General features: G+C 39.7%; 1 protein-coding gene across 1 annotated transcript; it reads right to left on the bottom strand.

Moving 5' to 3' along the window:
* Nucleotides 1-2498: 2498 nt before the first annotated feature.
* On the bottom strand, nucleotides 2499-21234 carry LOC143386232 (cadherin-11-like). Its single transcript, XM_076841457.1, has 6 exons — nucleotides 21007-21234; nucleotides 16696-16990; nucleotides 13615-13741; nucleotides 11693-11853; nucleotides 8458-8645; nucleotides 2499-2756 (listed from the first exon to the last, which is right to left on the bottom strand). The coding sequence occupies exons 1-6, from the start codon at nucleotides 21232-21234 to the stop codon at nucleotides 2499-2501; spliced, it is 1257 nt and encodes a 418-aa protein (XP_076697572.1).
* Between the last annotated feature and the right edge of the window lie 230 nt (nucleotides 21235-21464).

Genomic DNA, 21464 nt, shown 5'->3' with positions numbered 1-21464 from the left:
CATACATATATTCTTATCATATATATAAATTGCAAATGTTTTATCTTTTTTATTTGTGCATTTTAATTATTTTAATTATACATAGCAGTGGGCTTCATTCCCATTCATACATGCACATAACATAATTTGGTCAATTTCATTCCCCAATATCCACTCGTTCCCTCTCCTCCCTCCACCTGGTTACATTCCTTTAATCTACTGGTCTCCTATCTAGTCCCATGAGATCCTCCAATTTTCCTTTTATCTTTTCCTTTTTTCTCTCTATAACATAAAATGTACATAGCAACATTATAACAGCCAAAGGTGAAAAACACCCATATGTTCATCCAGATGACATAGTTAAAATACAGTTTAGTCCTACAAGAAAATATTTTTTTAGTAATATAAGAAAGTTAAATAAATATGCATTCTCCAACATGACTGAACCTCAAATCAAGTAAACAGGAAAAATGTATTTATGTAAGACCACATATTGTATTACTCCATTTATAGGAAATGACCAGAATAGTAAAACATACCAAATAGATTTGTGATTACTGAGGGCTGGAGGCTCATTTACGGGGTGATAGAAATGTTCTGGATTTAGTGGTGATGGTTGAACCATCTTGTAAAATATACATAAGACCAAGAACTGTACACTCTGAAAGGGTGAATTGTATGTTTCATAATATACAAATTTCCAGGAAGCAAGGAAGAAAAGAACAATAACGGTGGTCAGATTCATCCTGTAGGCTCTAGTCCATCGCCTCCTGAACCAGATAGACATGTAACCAGCACTCTTTGTTGTCACTGGTCAACACACAACCATAGATGTCACCATTATGTAGCAGATGTGACCATGATATGAAATCAAAGCTACTAGGCAGGGCTGCTAGTCTATCTCTAGGGATCCCTGGAAGTATTGTTAGAAGATGTGACACCTAAATGGATATGCACAAAATGAGAACAATGTAATGACTTAGAAAGACAGTTCAACCAGCAGGAAGAACAGGTAAATAATGGGCATTGGGAGAGAGCAGAAGTGCTTCAGAAAATGGCACTGAGGTGAGGGCATTTGAAGAAGATACATAAACCAAGTAAAAGAGTCTAGATTATTTCAGAGAGGGGCTGCATTGTGGAACAATTCCATCACTGACATTTTGTTGGAGGTATAGTGTGATATTTTAATGTGCACTTATAATGATCACTCTGGCTACAGGACTGATGATAGAATAATGGCTGGGAAATGGGAGGCAAGGAGACCGCGAAGAGTCTGATGAAGGAATCTAGGCAAGAAAGAAATTGGAGGATCAGCCTTGGGGTGGAGAAACATGCTAGAATCTGGTCCCAGAAAGGTTTCAGGCAACTGTAAGAAAGTTTCCACAAAGTAAATGTCTTAATCCATGGCTCAAGTCCCTTCTCAGCCCCATTCCTATTCCTCTCTCATCCTTATCATCAGCCTCACCAGATGGGATTGGGGAAGCAGGATAGTTTTCTAAGTAACCCACATGCTTTTCATTATGATAAAAACATGCTAATGGTATTTGGCCCATTGTTAGTTGTTCAAGGAGCTCAGCCGCCATCCCACAGAATTTCCTTGCCTACCCTCTTGCTCACAAATGGTATCATTCTGGGCCAGTCACTACATCTCACAGAGTTTCAATTTCCTCTCCATTTAAGAGGGAACAATTCATGTAACAATAAAGTTAAGGGACGAATCAGATCACATTTCAAACACACCTACTAGAGTAACTGGATCAGAGAAAGATATTCAATAAATTATAATTACTATAATTATTTCATAATCACTATTTATACTTTATCAGACTTCATTAACGTAGACAGGCCGAGCTGGTGGTTATATCAGGTTATATCATTTAGTATACATCTGGAAATCTGCTCCAGAGAGAAATTATATCACTTGAATAGACCTATCCAAAAAGCTAGTAGCTGAGGTGAAGGGAAGCTCATGTCTTCTAAGTCTGAATCTTGTTTAAATTTTATTGAAGGTTAAAATCTGGACACTGCTGGAATGGAATGGTGTGTGTTGTGGTATCACTCAAAAGCTCCCATGTGACACAATGCAAGAAGGTTCAGAGGAGAAATGATTGGGTTGTGAAAACCTTGACCCAATTAGTGATTTAATCCCTTGACAGGGATTAACTGAGTGGTAACTGAAGTGGTAGAGGGTGACTGGAGGAGGTGGGATTTGGGGTGTGGCTTTGGGGTATATATTTGTATCTGGCGAATGAAGTCTCTGCCTCTGCTTTCTGATCACTGTGATGTGAGCAGCTTTCATCTTTCAAATTCTCCAGTTGTGATGTCCTGCCTCACCTGGAGCCCTGAGGAATGGAGCCCTCTGTGGACCTCTAAAATGGTGAGCTCTAAATTTTCCTCCTCTACAATTGTGCTGGTTGGGTCTTAAAATCACTCAGCGAGAAAGTTGGCCAAAACAGTGTGGTTCCCCCAAACTTCTTTCCAGCAAATTCCCCATATAATCTTTTAAAATAAATGCATCTTTACCTTATTGGGCTGTTGGCAGCATCAGGATCTTTGGCATGCACTCTCCCAACCACCGTGCCAGCGGCTGCATTTTCTTGGACTTCGTGGATATAACTTGGGGCCAAGAACATGGGGGGTTCATCAGCATCTTCTACCGCAATCTTGACTGTCACAGTGTCCTTGAAAGGTCCGTTGCTGATGAACTTTGGGTCGATGTGCACATTGGCTGCCTCTACCTTCAAGCTATATGCTCTCTTGGTTTCAAAATCTACAGGCTGGCAAGAGTGAAGAGAAGATTGACAACCAATTCCTTTAAAGGATAATGGAAGAGAAAGAGCTGATTGTTTCATAGGGCAAAGTAAATAGTTCCTCAAGGAGAGAAAATCAGTGTCCATTCAATATCCAATTACCTGTGCCATTTGATCAGAAAATCAGACAAATCAATTGTTGAAATGTTGAGTGTGCTTAGTGGATAATTCGAAGAGAAGGACAGACATGGAAATACCATGCCTTCTAACAGGAATCTCATCCTGTATAACAACACTATGGTTGTCCAAGTCTGTCATTCAAAGCCACCAGAAGAAGGGAATTAAGACAGGAAAAAATAAATTTTGAAGTCCATTCTATAAAGTAATAAAAACCTTGGTAATAAAAATACCCCCTGAAATTGAGCCAGTGTGATGAAATAATGTGATGTTCCTTTCAAGTGCCACACCACAAACACTAGACATCCAGCTTAAACATAATTGACAACCTCATGTTTTAGATTTCTGACCAGACTGTTTTTCCCAAAGCCTGAAACCCTTAAGGTAGTCCCCAAAATGTTACTTAAGGTAGTTGGTGGGTAACCTGGGAAGGTGGTATCAATAACTACCTTATTGATACAATTAATCCTTTTCCAATTCATTGAATCCTGGACATCTCAAAATAATGCTTATGTATCTATTGCATTTCCCAATGTGCCTTGGGGGAGTCCATGGTGCAACTCTCTAACTAAACTATAAGGATATAATTTTGTTTTGATTGCATTCATTTTTAGGTGGCCTTCTATTAATGGTAAGTGACAAGACAATGAAGATAATGCTTCCCTTTGAAGAAATGTATGTATATGATAAATGCCTATTTAAAGAAAAATAAGTATAAGCACTACAGACGTTTTATACAGATACAAAAAAACTGAAAAGTAGCATTTGAATTAACAGAAAACACTTCTTAATTTTGAATGAGGAAGTAAAATGAATCAGTCAACAAAGGGTAAGAAGAAAAATCATGGCAAAAAAAAAAAGGTTCCATGCCTAGAAAACAACTCCTCAGCACTCTAGATGATGATGAACTACCAAATGTTTGGAGAAAGTTGAACTTTTAAGGCTAGCATATCAATCACATGGTTGTCATTTGCTTGGCAAACACTTATTTTGAATGGGCATACAGGCTTGGAGCTTAGTCCCGCCCACTTCTGCACAACTGGAAACCAAGGACGATTCAGGAAGGTCATACACATTCAACATCCCTGGCGCTTCTTCTATCATCTTCCCACCTACATCTCAGCACTCAGGGAACACTTCCTTTTCCTGCAGCTAAATCTGTCCCCAGCCTCTCCATCATCCTGGGTGGGACACAGCAGCTATTTTATCCTTGGCTATGCTCCTGAGAAGCAGAAATAAATGATATTTATAGGCTAACGATAAGAGATTGCTGTGGTTTCTCACAAATCTCTGTACTTACTAGACAGAATCAAGAACTTGAATATGATAGTTCTGAAACCAGGTAATATGCAATCAGAAAAGGTGACATTTTGTTCAGATAGCTGACTAATGCCCCTAAAGCAGAACCTTTTGAACTTGTGTGTAGGCCTATAGCTAAGGACCCAAACATATGTTCCCAATGGAAACAGGTTTTCTGTAGTTAACCATTAAATCCTGACACAGAGTCAGAACTCAAGAAACATTTTTTTAAATTTTTAATCTATTAAAAAAATGAATTATGTATTTGCAAGACCATGGAGATGCTAGGGTCTCACTGATACATTTTATTCATATCAACCCAAGCTTGGACGTTCAGGACTTTTCCCAGGTTGGTAAGATTCTGCTGAGACTTCTGGAAGTCAGAACAAGCCCCATTGCTTTATGAAGTCCTTTTCAACAAGCACAGGCATATTTGTATGGTCTCAGCTGCCATTCAGTAGCTCTCACAGCCTTCTTAGTTAGCACAGGGGCATTCCAAAGGAATCTATGGAGACTTGCTGATCTTTGCTGCTCCAAAGCCCAAGAATGGCTGTACCAGGGGATGATATGCATCAACTGTTTTGACTGAATGAAGAGTAGAGCTGATAAATGCATAAAATTTAAGAATATATTTACAGTTTATTCCCTTCCTCCTTCCAAAAAGGATTTGAGGTAGTTTCCCATGTGAACATTTATATCCAAATAAAGCTAAATGAGGCGACACACTGCATAAGCCATAAAAATCTTAATACCCCCTATTTACTAATCCCCACCTCTGAACATTCTCCCCGAGGGATTAATTCAACAGAAAAACCAAACAAATAATATTCAAAAATGCATAATATTTGTGAGATATAACAGAGGGTTATATCTAATCTGGGGAAAATGTACATACAAAACACCAAATCCAACTGTGAGATTTTATTAAGGAAATAATGGTCCATCAATAGGATGGGATGTTATGTAGTCATTAAAAATGATTATGTATATTATATAACAGCATGTAAAATGTTTATGATGTGGCATTAAGTTAACAAATCATATCACCCTACAATTTCAACCATGCTAAATGTTATGGATCCATGGATCCACATCTAAATACATGTGGCCAAAGCACATAAAGAAAAAAAATCAGATGTAAAATATAGTTTCATTTAAATAAAGAGTAGTTAAGATGTCTTATAAGGATGCTTTCACACTGCATCACAAGTTTATTTGATTGAAAATAAACAGCTTAGAAACTGCTGGGATTTCTTTGCATTTGATGGGATTCCCATTTGGTCAAGGTATTGCAGTGAACAGATTGGATTTTGCCTCCTGACCCAGCCCAATGACTGCAACAGCACCTAAAATACTCATTTTTATTTTACACAGGTCTTTAAACTAAACATAGGGATCAGCTAAATACCCTGAGAGCAGGTTTTCTGTAGTTAACCGTTAAATCTTGACACAGAACTCAAGAAACATTTTTTTAAAATTTTTAATCTATTAAAAAATGAATTAATGTATCTATTAATCATTTCTTGAATTCTTCTCCTTCACTACCAGCCCACTACCTTTTCTGTTTCTTTTTTTTTTCTTTTTATAATGCCCTTGAATTCCAACAAACATTTCTCATTTGGTCCCTCTGCACCTGTCTCAAGACACTAACACCAAATGCATCGCAGCCTGTTAACCATGTCCTGTTTTCATTGAAACCAATCCTTCATGAGCTCTCTTTTTTGCCTTTTCTCTCTTTATCTGTCTGGAAAAATCCTATTCAGTTATCAAGACTCAACTCATGAACTGCTTTTCTTTGAAGTCATTTGAAATTGCAGTTGATTTTCAACTGGGGAAAGATTTTGCTCTCAGTCACTCCAGGGATATTTGGCAACGTGTAGAGCTATTTTTTGTTGTTGTTGTTATCATCCCTGTTGGGGTGAGGTGGAGTGTGTACTTACTGACCTCTAGTGAGGAGAAGCCCAGGTTCTCCCGACATCCTATAGTGCACAGAAGAGCCCCTTACAACAAAGGATTACCCAGCCTGAAATGTCAATACTGCCAAGGCTGAGAAAACCCCTTCTATTTTGATTATCTTTTCACTGAATGGTCCTGTTCAACTGTGACACCCCCCCAACCCCCATGGTCAGGACTCTATCTCTTCTATTTAGGTTTCTAGCTTTCCCCAAATCCCTGACTGGTAAATAATATGAACTCTGTAACTCTTGGTGGAAGAATATATTAAGAAATGAATTAAAATACTGTAATAAAGAATATCCTTAAAATGCAAAAATGTCCCCATGAGCTCTTCATACTCTTTTATTAAATTGTATATGATAACTTCCACAAGGACCTACAGTTTTACTGTGTTAAATTGACCTTTGATTTTTTTTTCTTTCTGGTGAACATTTGAAACGTTGTGCTACAAGTTAAACCAAATGTTCCTTTACATTGTTTTAAACTTAAACATCATTGTTTCAGAGAAGAGTATTTCATTTACTGAAATAAATATAGGAATAAGGGGAGTGCACAAATAAATCATCTGTAGAGAGCTCATTTGCCATGTGTGAGATCCACAGGGGTGATTTAAATGTTTTAAAATTTTAGAGACAAGGGTGTGTGTTTATGCCCGGAATACACTAAAAAACAGGTGACAAACTTAGCATAACCAACTATCCAATTACTCAAGCAAAGGATGGAATGTTCATGATAGTGTCAAGCAGGAGGGACAGTAATATTAATTAACAAAGTAAGTTGACAGCTTGAGGCGACACACACAATTGATACAGCTACTATTGCAAAGTGGAAAAAAACAAAAAAGAATAACCTATTCCCTTGGAGCTGATAATTAGTCTTCCTCAATCATACCATTCATCATCATTCATGTAGACTTTTTCAACTATCCAGGGCTCACTCCACTTCCTTATACCCCAATTTCTTTCACTCTTTCAGGACAATCACCATTTCCTTTTTCTTTCTTCTGCATCCCCTATTTTCCCCAAACCCAACATACTTTCCAATGTCATGAAAAAACAGCTTTCCGGAACACACAACTTCTTGTTCCCCCAGCTGAAAGATTTTCTCCCAGCACCAGTCTTCTGCCACCCCACACTTGTCTTCTCTTCTCTCCAGCTACTGGCCATTTTTAAATTTTTTTTTCTGATTCTTCAAATTAATTTTTTTTATCAGTGTTACAGTCCAATCTTTCTCTTTACACCAAGAAGTTTAATATTCATGCTACAAAACCAAGTAGAAAATGAACGCTTGATTAAAACCAAGGTAATCCCATCCTCCAATTCAGATTTAATGCTCCATACACTTTGATGATGGAGAGGTGTTGATTTCTCAAGTGATAAATCAGGGGGCAGGAGAGGGGACCATTTTAGAGTACGCGGTGACAGACTGTTTCTTCACTTGAGAGTGAATCTTATCTGAACTTCCTTGATAAGCCCTTTCTGGCCGAGTTATTTCCAACAAGTGTCTGAAGAAGGAAGTTGTACTAACATAGGCTAGGCATGAATTCCACATCTGTGGCTGTGTGACTGTCACCAGGTCAAATTATTTAATGCATCGGAGACCCAGTCTCTAAAATCAAGTCGAGGCATCATTACTCATGTTTTTTTTCCCCCATGTAAAAATAAATGAGAAGATGTTTGAAGAGGTTCAGGCTATGTCTGACCAAGAGCTCATACTGGACAAATGTTAGATTTATAAAAGAAAATTAGAGGAAATCATAAATTCCTCTTCCTAATGAATTAATCCAAGAGACATGTCTCTAATGATGGTCTAGCTGACTGTGGTAGAGGGTCTATTATTGTTTCTCCACGTTCAATGCTAAAAGAAAGTCAAGAAGGAAGCTGATTGGATCAAGTTTCAAAAAGAGCCCAGCAGAAGCAGTGAACTTGGATGTTTGAAATAAGAGGGGTTCTGAACAACCTATGTTAACAGGCTCAGTGGGGAGGGCCAACGGAGCTCAGGGCTGCTTTTACAAAATGCAGGCTTCGTCTAACTGTCTTCCATTCACTAGAGAATGGTGCCCAAACATAGGCCATCTAACCAGAAACCTCATGGAATCATGGGCACGATTTGTCAGCTCCCTGGGCAGTAACAGGAAGGAACACGGTTCTGTTATTTCCCCAGAGCTCAGCACTTGACTGCACAGCAAGTGTCTCTCACATCCTCTTTCTTCACCTTCCATTCCCTGTCACCTTCGTTGTCACCTGGGCAGAACAAACCACATCACTGACCGGAGCCATCCCTCACCCTAACTCACCTTTTTCAGCTTTACCACACCTTCCTGTGTTTCGTAGTCCGTGGTGATTTCAAAGAGCTCCATACCGTCTCCATCAACGATGTTGTATGTGACTAAACCGTTTTCTCCAATGTCTGGGTCTTTAGCCTTCACTCTGCCTCCTTCCTCTCCAGGGACAGCTGCTTTGGATACAGACATCTGGTATACACCTAGAGGTAGAAGAAGACATCTACTCTTATTTCCCTTTTTATTTGGCAGCTGTAAGACTTCAGATTTCATTGAATCCCAATAAATTTCTCAAAGGGGTTTGAAATTGAACTTTCTATTGATTGAAAACATGAAAGAAGTGAATGGCTGGGAAGAAGGTCCCAGATGGCCTGCTTGCCAGAAGAATGCTCTCTACAAAGGATGATAAAACAATATTGGAGTCCTGGGTGTAATGCTGAGGTTACCTGCCACGTGTGAGGCAGGAGAGCCACACTCAGTTACATTTCTCAACAGACAATGGTGGAGAACCATACATGATTTCAAATAGCTCAGTCTTCTTTTAAGTGCCTTTAAGGACCAGTTATGGCATTGCCAATTGCCCAGAAAAAAAATAAACTGAAATACCCTTCACTATTTAAAAGACATTGACAAGCTCCCTATTTATTTTAAAATCAAATGCAAATTTTAACTTTCAAGGTCAGGACACTTTGAACTCAGAATGTGGCTCGCCTCTTACTTTTGCTCTTCTGCCACCAACTGAAGCACTACCTTCTCTGAAAAGTTTTCCCACAGTGTGGCCCTTCCATCGATATTTATTCAACATTTATTGGAAAGCTAATATGTGCCAGGCACTGTTCCATTCTGCACAAACTCAGTGGCAAGAGTCAAGATTTCTCCCTTGAGGAGATATGCAAAAGAGAACAAAAATCCACAAATATGTACACACTAATGTCACTGCACTGCCAGGGGTTTAGGGTGATGAGTGGGTTGTGGTTATGTGTGTATGATTTATGCGAGGGCAAGTGTGTATGTGTGAATGGGTAAAGGAGTTGTGCAAGTGGGTGTGAAAGTATGTGGTTGTGTGTTTGAATATGTCGTGAGTGTGTGATGAATGTATGACAGATATTCATGTAAGTGTGTTTGTGTACGTGTATGAATGTGAGTGAACACACAAGTGTAAGATAAATCTGTATGGGTGAGAAGGAGAAAGAGATTAATTTTGAAGAATGAGGCCAAATATGTTTAGAGGAAGATATCTAATCTCAACCAAAGGGACTGAGCAGCAGTGACAGTGGAGTCACTTAAAGCCAATGGCAGCACCCTGATATATACACATTAGCTAGAAATCTGGTGAGACAAGTGGGCCTTCTGTTAGGAGATGATAGTATGCAGGTAGGTTGTGGCTTAGTTGTGTAAAAAGGCAGTGGAAGGCAAATGAGTTAAATTCTTTATGTTTTATTTTCCTCTTTCATAGTTTCCTACAATACTGTGTATTTATATTATTTGGCTTTAGATATTTTCAGTTCAGAACCAAATTCAATTTCATCTCATGTGCCTTTCATGTTAAAGGCACGGTGGGAATATCTATAGATAATCGCCAACATAGGGAAAGGCTTAGAAAACCTGGTATAAGTTGAGTTCCTACAAATTTCATTCAAGTTCATGACCATGAAACTGGTGCAGCTTGTACAGCTACACTGTAACTTTACTATAGGATTCTCTATGAGCAAGAACAATAACAGCTATGCATTAATAATCCCATGTGCCCTACTCCTTCCAGCACATCAAACAATATTATAATGTGGATAATGAAGCATGTGGCTTTTAAAATGTTATATGGGCCTTAATCTTGTTGACGATGCTGAATCTTGTACCTAACCAGGCAAAGCAGTTTTTCCCCATTTGGGAGACCCTATGAGAACTGATGGTTGCCTCTAATCTTCCACCTCAATGTTTCCATTTTCTATACTGTTCTTTGGACAGCTTTGAGTAACCATGGTGCCTCTCTGGGGCCACATTTGGTTTTCTTTTTTATTCTTCCATTTTCAGTGCCATCTCTCTGGTAATAAATTTATGGATTTCTCAAAAAAGAGATACCTTTGTGGTGAACCCCACTCCCTGGGACTAGCATTGTGATCCCACTCTACCCTTGTATTCACCTCCATATGAGTGGATTTGTGTTCAAAGTTTGACTTTGATACAGTCCTTTGGCAACTTATGCCACTTTTGATGGAAGCCAGTTTGATCTGTGAAATGTGGGGTTTTGCAGGGATTTATAATATTAGGGACTTATCATGAAATAATGGAAAAGATGGTGGTTGTAATCACAATTATTAATCACAACCTTCCAAAATCATTTTTTTAATTCCCTCAGCAATTCGATAAACTTTTTAGTACAACCCAGATAACAGTGGCTGATGTTTGTTTGTCATTTTAAGACTTTACACTAGCTTTTGTAGTCCTAACTGTAATCCTACTAATTAGATACTGTGGAAGATGGCATTTTCACAAAGAGCTCAAGAAATAATTCCTATCCCACATACTTTTCAACACGACTTTGATGGTTCTTCTATGGAAAGGTGTGGTCTATAGCAACCCCACTCTACTTCTGGTAGCCTTCTGACCACACTGGAAAGGTTGCAATGTGACTTCAAGAGGCTAGGTCACACGAGGCAATGCAGTTTCTGTCTGATGTCCTTGGGGCTCTTGTCTTTGGGACCCAGCCACCGAAAGTTTACAGGGAGAGGAGCCAAATATCAATATGGGCCCAGTAGACATGTGAGAAAGCTATGTTGGAATTGGATCTTCCAGCCTCAGTGGGGCTGAGCCCAGCTGATACTGTGGAAAACAGGGAAGAGCCGTGTCCTATAAGCCTTGTCCAAATTACAGACTCATGATAAAACAAACAAACAAAAAAACTCATAGGCAGTTTGTTACATAGTAACGAATGATTGATTTAGATATTATCATACCCAGGTTAGTAATAAGAATACTAAGACAGAGGAAGGTTAAGTACTAGATCACAGTGTTAGTAGATAAAATCCCTAGCAAAACGAGTCATAGAAATTGTCACGCCTTCTCTTTGTCCCACTACCTTTATTCCACTGAAGTTTTGTGGTTGTTGTCATCTTGCCTTTGCTTTCTGCAAGAATGACATAAAGAGCTCCTAGTTTTCTGCATTTTCCTTTTCACAAGCTGAGCAAAGCAGGAAGGGGTCAATATAGATGGGGGGCTGCTGGTGGCAGTGAAGCCAAGCCCACCTACTTACTCTGCGGAAACTTTGGTGGGTTGTCATTGACATCAGTCAGTGTGATCGTCACTTTGGTTGTCCCTGAGAGTCCGCCCATGTGTCCACCCATGTCCTTGGCCTGGATCACCACGTGATACTCCTCCTTGGCCTCCCTGTCCATGTTGGGAAGGGCTGTTTGATGATACCTGGGCAGGTGAGCAGGAAACATCACAGATACTCATTTATAACATTAAAGCAATGAAATGTTTTAACCACCGGATGAGTAAAACAACCTGTTTTCTTAAAGAAAAGTCATTTTAACATGATAATTGTAACTGAAAGCAACCACACCTGAAGCATCAGTGTCTTTTCAAGAAAATCATGAAGATTATGTAAACTGCATTAATTTTCATTTTGTTTGCTTCACTGTGCATGCAAATAATAACCTCATTTTTCTCATATGTAAAAATTCTGAAGTTTGAGTTCCCTCCCGCATGGCTGTCCATGGCTAAACAAATATCTTTGAACTTCTAGCAGGATTTTTGGAAATCTATCTCTACATGTGATCATTAGAAACATTTTTATTGCTCATATTCAATTTAAAGTGGGAGGCATATATTTCACAGAATACTGTAAAATGTTAATATTATTTTTTTGAAAGAGCAAAACAAATGATTTAGGAATATATGCAATGCTTATACAAATATGTACTGTCTACTATCACTGACAACAATAATAAATTCATGATTGAATTCATCATAATCCCTGGATACTGGAACACGATTGGCATGACTACTCTGCACTTCAATCTCAAGGAGGATGTGCAATGTTTTTCTCTCTGAAGATAAGGTAGTACTTGTCCTAAAAGTATAAAAGGAACACTGAAGAAACTCAGTCCTGATCTGTCTCTTCCTCCCCAACACTTGTCTGTTTCTGAGCAATACCTAGAACTCATTTTTTTTCCTTATATGTTAAAAAATTTGGTAGGTTCCAACCAGTAGTTTTTCATGCATCCCTGAGACAAAGAAGGCTCCAATTTTTAACATGTTGACAATCTAGATGAAGTCCCATATGTATTTTTGGTTATCCTGGAAAGGGTTATGAGAAATGCCTTTGAGAAATCATAGCAACTAACTGCATAAATCATATTCTGAGCAAATAAATGCATACTTAGGTAAAAGAAAATTATACCAAGTAAATGAACAATATCTGGTAGGCTATGTATACACTTACATATACATATGTTATCAAATTAGTGATAAGAAGAGGCACAGATTATTGGTAAATATCTTTTAAAATAATGGGACATACAGGCCCCTGAAATAATATCATGGATGATCAGCTTTGTAGGATTGTAATGTTTATTCTAGTCAAGAGTTAAATTTGGTGTAAATAAAGTGACAGATTTTGTTTTCTGTTTCAGTCATTGTATTGATTCACTTTTTTGGGTTTTCTCTTGTTTTCTGTAGGAAATGTATAAATTATTTATCTAGATGCTGATGTCCACTGGTAATCTATGCTCACAGCAGGGGAGATCGGGAAAGTGCTGTCTCTCTCCTGAGGCAACGAATATTAACACCCTCCTCGGACACTCCCTAGCTTGCATAGTGGTCTTCAAAGCATGCTTTGAGAGCTACTGGTATTTACACCAGACTCCAAGTGTGGGGGTCTCTTAATCTGAATCCACAGTTCAAGACCTTTCTGACATTCAAGTTGAAGTTTGAAATCATTTGTGGTAACCAGGTGAAACACAGACACAACAATAATAAATATGTCACACTGTAAGCCAACTGTTTGCCAGGCACATGCATGGAGTGTCTAATCCTCACAGGATTCCTCTAAGGTGGCCCTCTTTATTTTTATTTCAGATTTGGGAAAACTTGGGAGACCAATAGGTTTCGTGAACAGGTGTGAACTCCTTATTCCCAATGCATCACAAATCACAATGACAGTGACATTCTACAGTACCTGTCTGTGCCTCCACTGAAAAGTAGGGCTGTCCTTCAAGGATACTATACACTGATTTAGCACTGTTTCCATAGGTGGGATCATCTGCATCAGAAGCTGTCACCTGGATTACTGATGTTCCTGAAAAGGGGAATAAATTAATTAGAAACATCCCTTGGCTTTTCAAATTACATTCTTGTTTACAAAGTTTTATTTTAAAATGAAACTCAGAGGAGGGCCTCACAATCAGTCAACAGATTCTCCATTTCCTGGAGTTGAGATGCAAAGTGATCTTTATTTTTCCCTTTCTTCCTTCTCTCTTTCTTTCCTGTTCCTTTTAATTGCATGGTTTAAAACAAAACTTTCTATATTCCTATTACATTCCGCTATGCTTAGTAGTTAAAATAATAATATGAACATCTTTGCCCAAACATTCTAAGGCTCATGCAATTGAAATGCTCAGTATATCAAATAATTAAATAAAAATCTTCCCAAAGAGCATAATAAATGAAAATCAATGATGAATTGCATTTCACGAAAGGACAGAGTGCAACCTTCCATCTGTAGCCTGGCAATAAATATATCATTTATTGTAGCCTTGCATGTAAAAAAATTGTGGCTAATACTACATTTTAATTAATTTATGGCTATAAATATTGTGCAGAACGTTGTTGCCTACTGACATGAAAACAGCATCTTTCCACCTCTAATCAGTCTAGCAGCCACATGACAGGAGCTCACCAGCAGGCACCTTGTATGATCTGAGGCATGCATTCATGGGTCCCAAAGAGGATAAACCAGCGAACTGTTCTTTGCTGCTCACAAGGACCAAATATCTGGGGTATGGAACACTGGAGAGAGGAAAGAGGAGCTGGAAGTAGAAAATTGTCAATTTCCCAACCTCTCTGCACCAGGCACCATTTGGGACTCATTCCATGCATTCTGCCAGAATTCCTCTGTTGGGTGTTTTTTATATCCATTGTACTTGTGGGACATTTGAGTGAGAGGTATGATGTTTTGCAATCTCTTTCACAAATTGTTTATGGCCAGAGTCAGGAGTCTAGCCCCAATTCAGTAAGCAAAGAAAACAGCTGGTTCCTTCCGGACATTTTCATCAGAGAAGAAGGATCTGTGTGGGAGTCAAGGAGGCCCAGAGATGTTGTTTCTAACTGTTCTTACTTTACAGTGTTGTCAGAGACTTTCATCTCCTGTCCAAGTAAATCTCACTCTTTTCTGGTTACCTCCCATAATTCATTGTTTATGCGAATGGTCTTTTTTGAACTCTTCCCAAGTTCAAATCTCCAATGGAGACTTTACAAAGGAGAAAAGGATCATATCACAGCTAAGCAAATTACTAATTTTCATGACTAATTTACTTCTAAAACTTTTGCTAAGTGCTTTTCAACTCTTTGTATTTTAAATCCATTTTACTTAACCTTATTTTATGGATGATGAAATGCAAACTTAGAAAGGTATGAGAAGTTGCCTGGGTTCCTGTGGCTGGTCAGAGGTACAGCAAGGATTGTGTCCCAGTACTGTCTGACACTCAGGACTCCACTTTTATATTCCATTGTGGACAATCTGGGTGCTATACTGAAGCACCCAGGACCATAGTGCTGAGAACAATAAAAATTCCTGTGGGTTATCCTTTTAGATAGCTAGCTTTCCCATACCACCTCTCTGCTGTTCTCGCAGCTCAGTTCCTGACTCTGCCATCCCCTATTTATACAGATTTAGTTGATGTCTATTATTTCTCAGTAGAATCCAGACCTGTTTATTGAGAAAGTTAAAAAAAAATCCTCTGTGGGAAGTGGGAAGGGAAGAGGTTGGAAAATGGCTTGACCTGATTTCACAAAGTATGAGAAGAGCTTGAATTTACTTGGAAGAGGAAGGAGGATCCAAGAGGCTCCCATATGCAGAGTGGGAGGGCCTTGAGGCTGTCAAAACACATCTAACATTCTTGAATTAGCTGACCCTCATACTTAGGACTTGGTTTGCTCATTCATCAAAATGGACTGTGTGATGCTGATGGTGCCTACATTCGTTTGAGCTCATGTGATCACATGCACCCCTGATCAGAACAGGCCTGCCCACTGTGTGAAAGACGGACCTTTTGTCATCTGAGGTGTGCTTATCAAAAGACTACAACTGCATGTGTGCTAGAAAGCCAAATGGAAGTTATTACCAGAAGGTGGCCACTCACAGAATGCCTTCAGAGTCTTACCACTTAGCAATGCAGTCTGCCTTCAAACACACTGGAATGACACACCTACTTCTAAATCCACAGGTATCATAATGTGGTGAAGTGAACTGTGCATTCTGGATCCACTTAATCATGCAGATGACCCTGGGTAAATTAGTTAACCTACTTCTGCCTTATGTTTCTAATCTATAAAATAGACGCAGTTGGACCTGGTACATTGCAAATAAATAATTATGTAATCACATAAAAAAATTAAATAAAGCTGGGCTCGGTGGTGCACACCTATAATCCCAACAAATCGGAAGGCTGAGGCAAGGGGATCACAAGTTTGAGGATAGCCACAGAAACTTGACAAGGCCCTAAGCAACTTAGTGAGACCCTGTCTCAAAACAAAACAAAACAAAACAAAATTAAAAGGGTTGAGATGTGGCTTAGTGTTTAAATGCCCCTGGATTCAATCTCCACTATACCCACCCTGAAAAAAAAATTAGATAAAATATTATTAGATGGTCTCCATCCAACAAAGACTACCATTGCTATTATTTACTGAACACCAACCAATATAGCCCATTCCCATTTCACAGAGGAGAAAATGAAGGATAAGAGACTAGATATAATTGATTCTGATTCATACACCTGAGAATACAAAGGTCAGAATTACCCAGACTCAATCACATTCTTTCCTCTTCTCTGTCCTTTAAAAAACCTTCAGCTCTAATACCTCAAATCCATTTGATCTTCCCACTACACCAGTGAAAAATTGGGGTTTGTTATTTTTTCACAAAAGATACAGCACAAGTTCTACTTCCTGACTGGGGAGGACAGGCACCAAATTGGCCACTTGCAGGGACACCAGGTAAGAAAGTAGAGCAGGTCTTCCCCACTTACGCACCCACATTGGACCTCTCAGGCACATTGGCATGATAGGTCTCATGCAGAAACTCCGGAGGGTTGTCATTAATGTCCTGGACCTTGACGATGAATTCCGATGGTGGTTCCAGTGGCCGGTTGGTGTCCCTGTCCACTGCCTGAGCCATCAGTGTGTACTGGGCTCTCTCCTCTCGGTCCAAAGTCTTGGTGGCATGAATGTTCTCTGATTTGTCATCAATCACAAAAATGGTTCCGGCTCCTTCACCTGAGAGAATGTATTTAATGTTCCCATCACCAGAGTCAATATCGGAATGAAGCTAGGAAAAGAGAAACGGAGATTTGTAATTTCACAAGTGGTGGAGCAGGGAGAAAGTGACCCACTCTGATTGCTACAATCTCTGCACACACATACGTGCATGTGCACACATACACACATCATAAGAGTTCACCCTTATTTTACAAATGAAGAGACAGAATCTTAAGGAAGATCTTTGCCTTGGCCAGGGTCACACAGCTGAGGAACAACCAGGCCAAGGTTCAAACATTTTTCTTTTTCATTCTAAGATTCATTCTCTTCCTTTCCTTCATTCCATACACATGTGCACATTCAAAATATACACACATACACATATATCATAATATTAATTTTGAAAGAAATGCATCATATTTTTAAAAATACATATATGCATTTATGTAATCATAAGTCTTTCTGGTTTCGGGCTCCTTATCCTTCATCTTCTCTGTTCAGAAGTCACCATTTTTTTACCAGATTCATGTGAATCCTTTGGAAGATATTCTCATCTACACAGTTGCAAGTAGATCTCTACACTCACATGTGTCCTCCTAGCTTATTTTTACCCAATAAAAGTCAGAGCACACACTTCATTCCTCACCTTGCCATTTTTCTCTAACAGTAAATTCAGGTGCCCTTCTGCGTGGATACATCTAGGACTACCTCACCCACAGTGTGCATATTATTATCACCTCTTTTGGGGCTCCTCTTCAAGGGACCCTTGGGGTGTGTCTAGGACTCTGTTATCTCTAACAAGTCAACTGATAAGATCTCCGCAGAATTGCTGTTGTGCAGCACTCTGATCTGAAGACACATCTGGGGATATGTCTTCATAGAAGGAAATTCCATTCTGACCACAGGGGATGGTCAAGTGGGATGGGGTAATACATGTGCAATTCCATAGACCCTAGAAACAACCTTAAAATCCTTGAGGTTTCTCCCTCTGGGCAAAGCCTAGAGACAAGGTGAAACCTTCCTAAATCCATACTTGCCAGGCTAAGAAATCACCCAGGTTCCTTGACTACCAGCCCTGTATCTTTTGACCTTGAGTCAGCCCTGATTTTGGAACATGAACTACCTCCAAAGACCTCATTTGATTTTCCTGTGCAACGAACTCTCTACACTTTGTTGTTCCATTTCAATTTCGGAAGGCTTCATCCTAATTTGAGTAGTTTGACCCTCATGATGCTCTTTGTGGGAGAAGCATTATTTTTCCTGTTCTCATAGGCTTCCACAGCAGGCAAGTGAACAAGAAACCCTTGATTCTCCCTGCTATATAAGAAAACCCATGACAAGCTGAAATGTTTTATCCAAATGACATTTACAATAATAAAAAAAAATTGTTATTACTAATTATATTTAATATTACAATGTTAATAGTATTATTAATGCTAATGGATTATTATTATTACTACTCTAATTTTAATTATGACTATGAAACACAAAGCATAGAGAGCCGGCCCTGTCACAAAGCAAGATTGAACATGAAGCTTTTTAAAATTTCCATATTATTTCAGTTTCCGAAAAGATACCTAATGGATTCGTGGTGTTTCAAATACACCAAATATTTCAGTTCAGAGGAATACATGTGGGGAGGTATTACAAAGGTCATGATGTCTCAGGAAAAAAAAAAATAAAACTTTACTTCGGAATTTCTTATTCACCACGAGCTGTGTGTTGTTGTGAAATCGTGGCTGACACACTTTCAAAGAACAAGACCATTTGTGAATGACATAGGAAGTTATTTGATGGTGTATAGCGGATGGACAGAATTTCTCCAATCTTCATAACATTTTCTCGTACATAGGCGAGGTCCCTCCCTCCTGGCCCCCAGCCCTTCCCAGGGTGGTGGGGGTGTGTTCCTCTGTATTCTCTGCTTCCAGAATTGTCAAAAGTTAGGGGATCTGTCCTGTGGCTGAGGAATGAAGAAACAAGTCAAAGTGGCCAGAGACTGAAAGTTTGTGGAGGTCTTCCTATGGGAAACATGAATCTGACACCTTCCTTAGGAATTAAACCGAGAAATTTCATGAGCAGCCAAAGAACTGAAAATTTTACAGAATACACTCATCCTCGAGTTTTTTTTTTCTTACTTTGTTTTCAGATTTGCAAGTCAGATATGAATTCCCTTTCTCTCTTACAAAGAGGAGTTCCAGGACTGACAATGATATTTATCAGGCTTCACACAGAAACCAGTTTGGGCAATGAGTGGACTCTTTCAAGGGATCAGTCACTGTGCCACGCCCAGCCAAGCCCTGACTCACAGATGGGCGGTCTCCCTCCTCAGCAAGGCACAGCACAACACAGACTGCATTTCCTACAAGACATCTGAACCTCTATGGTTTGCCAAATTTGACTTTTTCAGGGAATCTTGAAGCACTCAACCTTGAATGTCGTCAAGTGAAAGGTTGTTACAGAACAAGTCACCTTCTCGATTGCTCTGATTTATGGGGAACTAGCCCAGCACCATTTCAAAAGGAAAATTCCTTTGATGCAGCTAGTTTTTCCCGCCCACATCCATTCTGACATGAGACTCATGCTCAGGTGTGAGCTGCCGACACACTTTGACTCCCCCTTTTTCCTATGTTCCCTTCTAGTAGCCATGATCATGGCTGCATCCACAGAGATGATGACAGGGCTCCCCAGATCCTGCCCTCTGTGTAGCCCTCCCACTGTAAGACATCATGGCTCCCCAGTGAGACAGTCCCATGGCAGCAGGTTCTGTCTTCTCGGAGCTATTTACATGGAACTCTGCACACGGCTCAAGCTACATAACCTCTGCCTCAGCTGAAGTCTCAGAGACTGTCTCTTCTACTTAATAGAATTTCCACCTCCTGGGGCTATATCCATAGCTTTTCATTTGGGGTACAAATGAATAAAATTCCTTTGGTACATTTTTTTTTCAAAAACAAATTCCCAGCCCTAAGCAATATTACTGAGGCTCCCTAATCCCCTCCAAGTATGCCAATGATATAGATATGAAATGTTTTCCTTATGTTAAGGAACAAAAGAAGATAACCTTGTTGGAATCCAATGGGTTCAAAAATGCCTCGGACCTCTGCCCTTGCCTCTTTCCCCCTTTGTTGAGTAACTTCTGCTGGTCTTTTAGATCCTAAATCGTCCTTTCATTGAATTTCATCCATCCTCCTTCTCATTTTAGTTTTTCTCTTTCGGCTGCTGAGGAGACTGTGTCTTTCCCCCTACACTCCAAACTCTTTCAAGCCAGGAATTATTTTTAACCTGGTTTAACACATGCCTAGCACTGCACCTACACATAGTAGGATTTCACTTCTGATGCTTATAAATAACAATCTCCTTGTCATTCTTATCACTACCATCTGAAAAATACCTGCATATTTTACCACAAATGAGAGTGGCGAGTCAGTTTCCAAATACGTTTTGGACCCTCTACACTTAAAGCTTTTTTGGTAATGCTACACAAAAGAGGCAGAACCTGAGTATGGCTAGGAATCTGAAACCACCTCCCATGGGATTTCCCATCCCTAGAGCAACAGGGATAAAATGATGCCCATCCTGTGACACCCCCTCACTGATCTCTTCAAAGTCAGACTCAGAACCAGAACCCAGAGACACAAGCACAACCCTTTCTCTGATGCAAAGCATCTTGGGGTTTAGTGAGAAAGAGAGAAACATATAGATATGTATAATACAGCAAAGCAAGGTATGATAAAAAGCACAAAGAGAGTTATGAAAATACAAAGGAAAAGTAGCCGAGTTGGGGGAAGAACGTGGTCAAGGAAATGCCCCTCAGTTGGAGAATGATTAAATAAATTATGATCTGTTCCATTACAGTAGACTATGAAGCAGCCTTTAGAAAAAAAATTATGGTATTGCATTAAGTGGGAAACATGAGTAAGTTTATATCTTGGGGAAAGACTGAGAGGATGTGTGTGCATGATGTTGGGTTTTCACTGATGTCAGATCCTGTGTGTTTTCCCAATCTGTTTTTTATTTTTATTGTCCATATGGTATTGTTCCCATGGGGGAGGGAAACAGGTAAACATCACATGAAAGTCAGCTTACCCTGCCCACGAGCACAGGGTCAGGCCCCGTGTACTCCTCTATCACAAAGAACTGGTTCCAGACCCAGCCTCTTTTGGAGCGCTGCAGCACCTGCCCCTCCTTGCCCTTCTCATGATGTCCATAGAACGAGGGCCGCAGGTGGCTTCGTCGCTCCAGAGCAAATGCCTGGCTGTGGCACAGCATGCTCAGGCACACCAGCGGGGCTTGTAAACAGTAGTTCTCCTTCATTTTTGGTTACGTGGTAGGCACAGGAGAATGCAGCTGTCACCCTTCCGCTAGCCCAGCCGAGTGGTATGCCTTTCCTATGGTAAGTCTCCGGGGTATGTCAAGCAGACCTCTCCTGGAACGGAAGGTCTTCGCTCTCTGAGCACATCACGTCAGGGCTGCCCTCTTCGCCAGGTGGCTTCTGCAAGCAAAGAGAGGTTTGATTAGCTGCAGGCTTCACCCTCACCTCATTT

The sequence above is a fragment of the Callospermophilus lateralis genome, unplaced genomic scaffold (assembly GCF_048772815.1).
Source record: "Callospermophilus lateralis isolate mCalLat2 unplaced genomic scaffold, mCalLat2.hap1 Scaffold_107, whole genome shotgun sequence".
In the NCBI taxonomy this organism is placed as follows: Eukaryota; Metazoa; Chordata; class Mammalia; order Rodentia; family Sciuridae; genus Callospermophilus; species Callospermophilus lateralis.
This window is presented reverse-complemented; position numbering and strand designations above follow the sequence as displayed.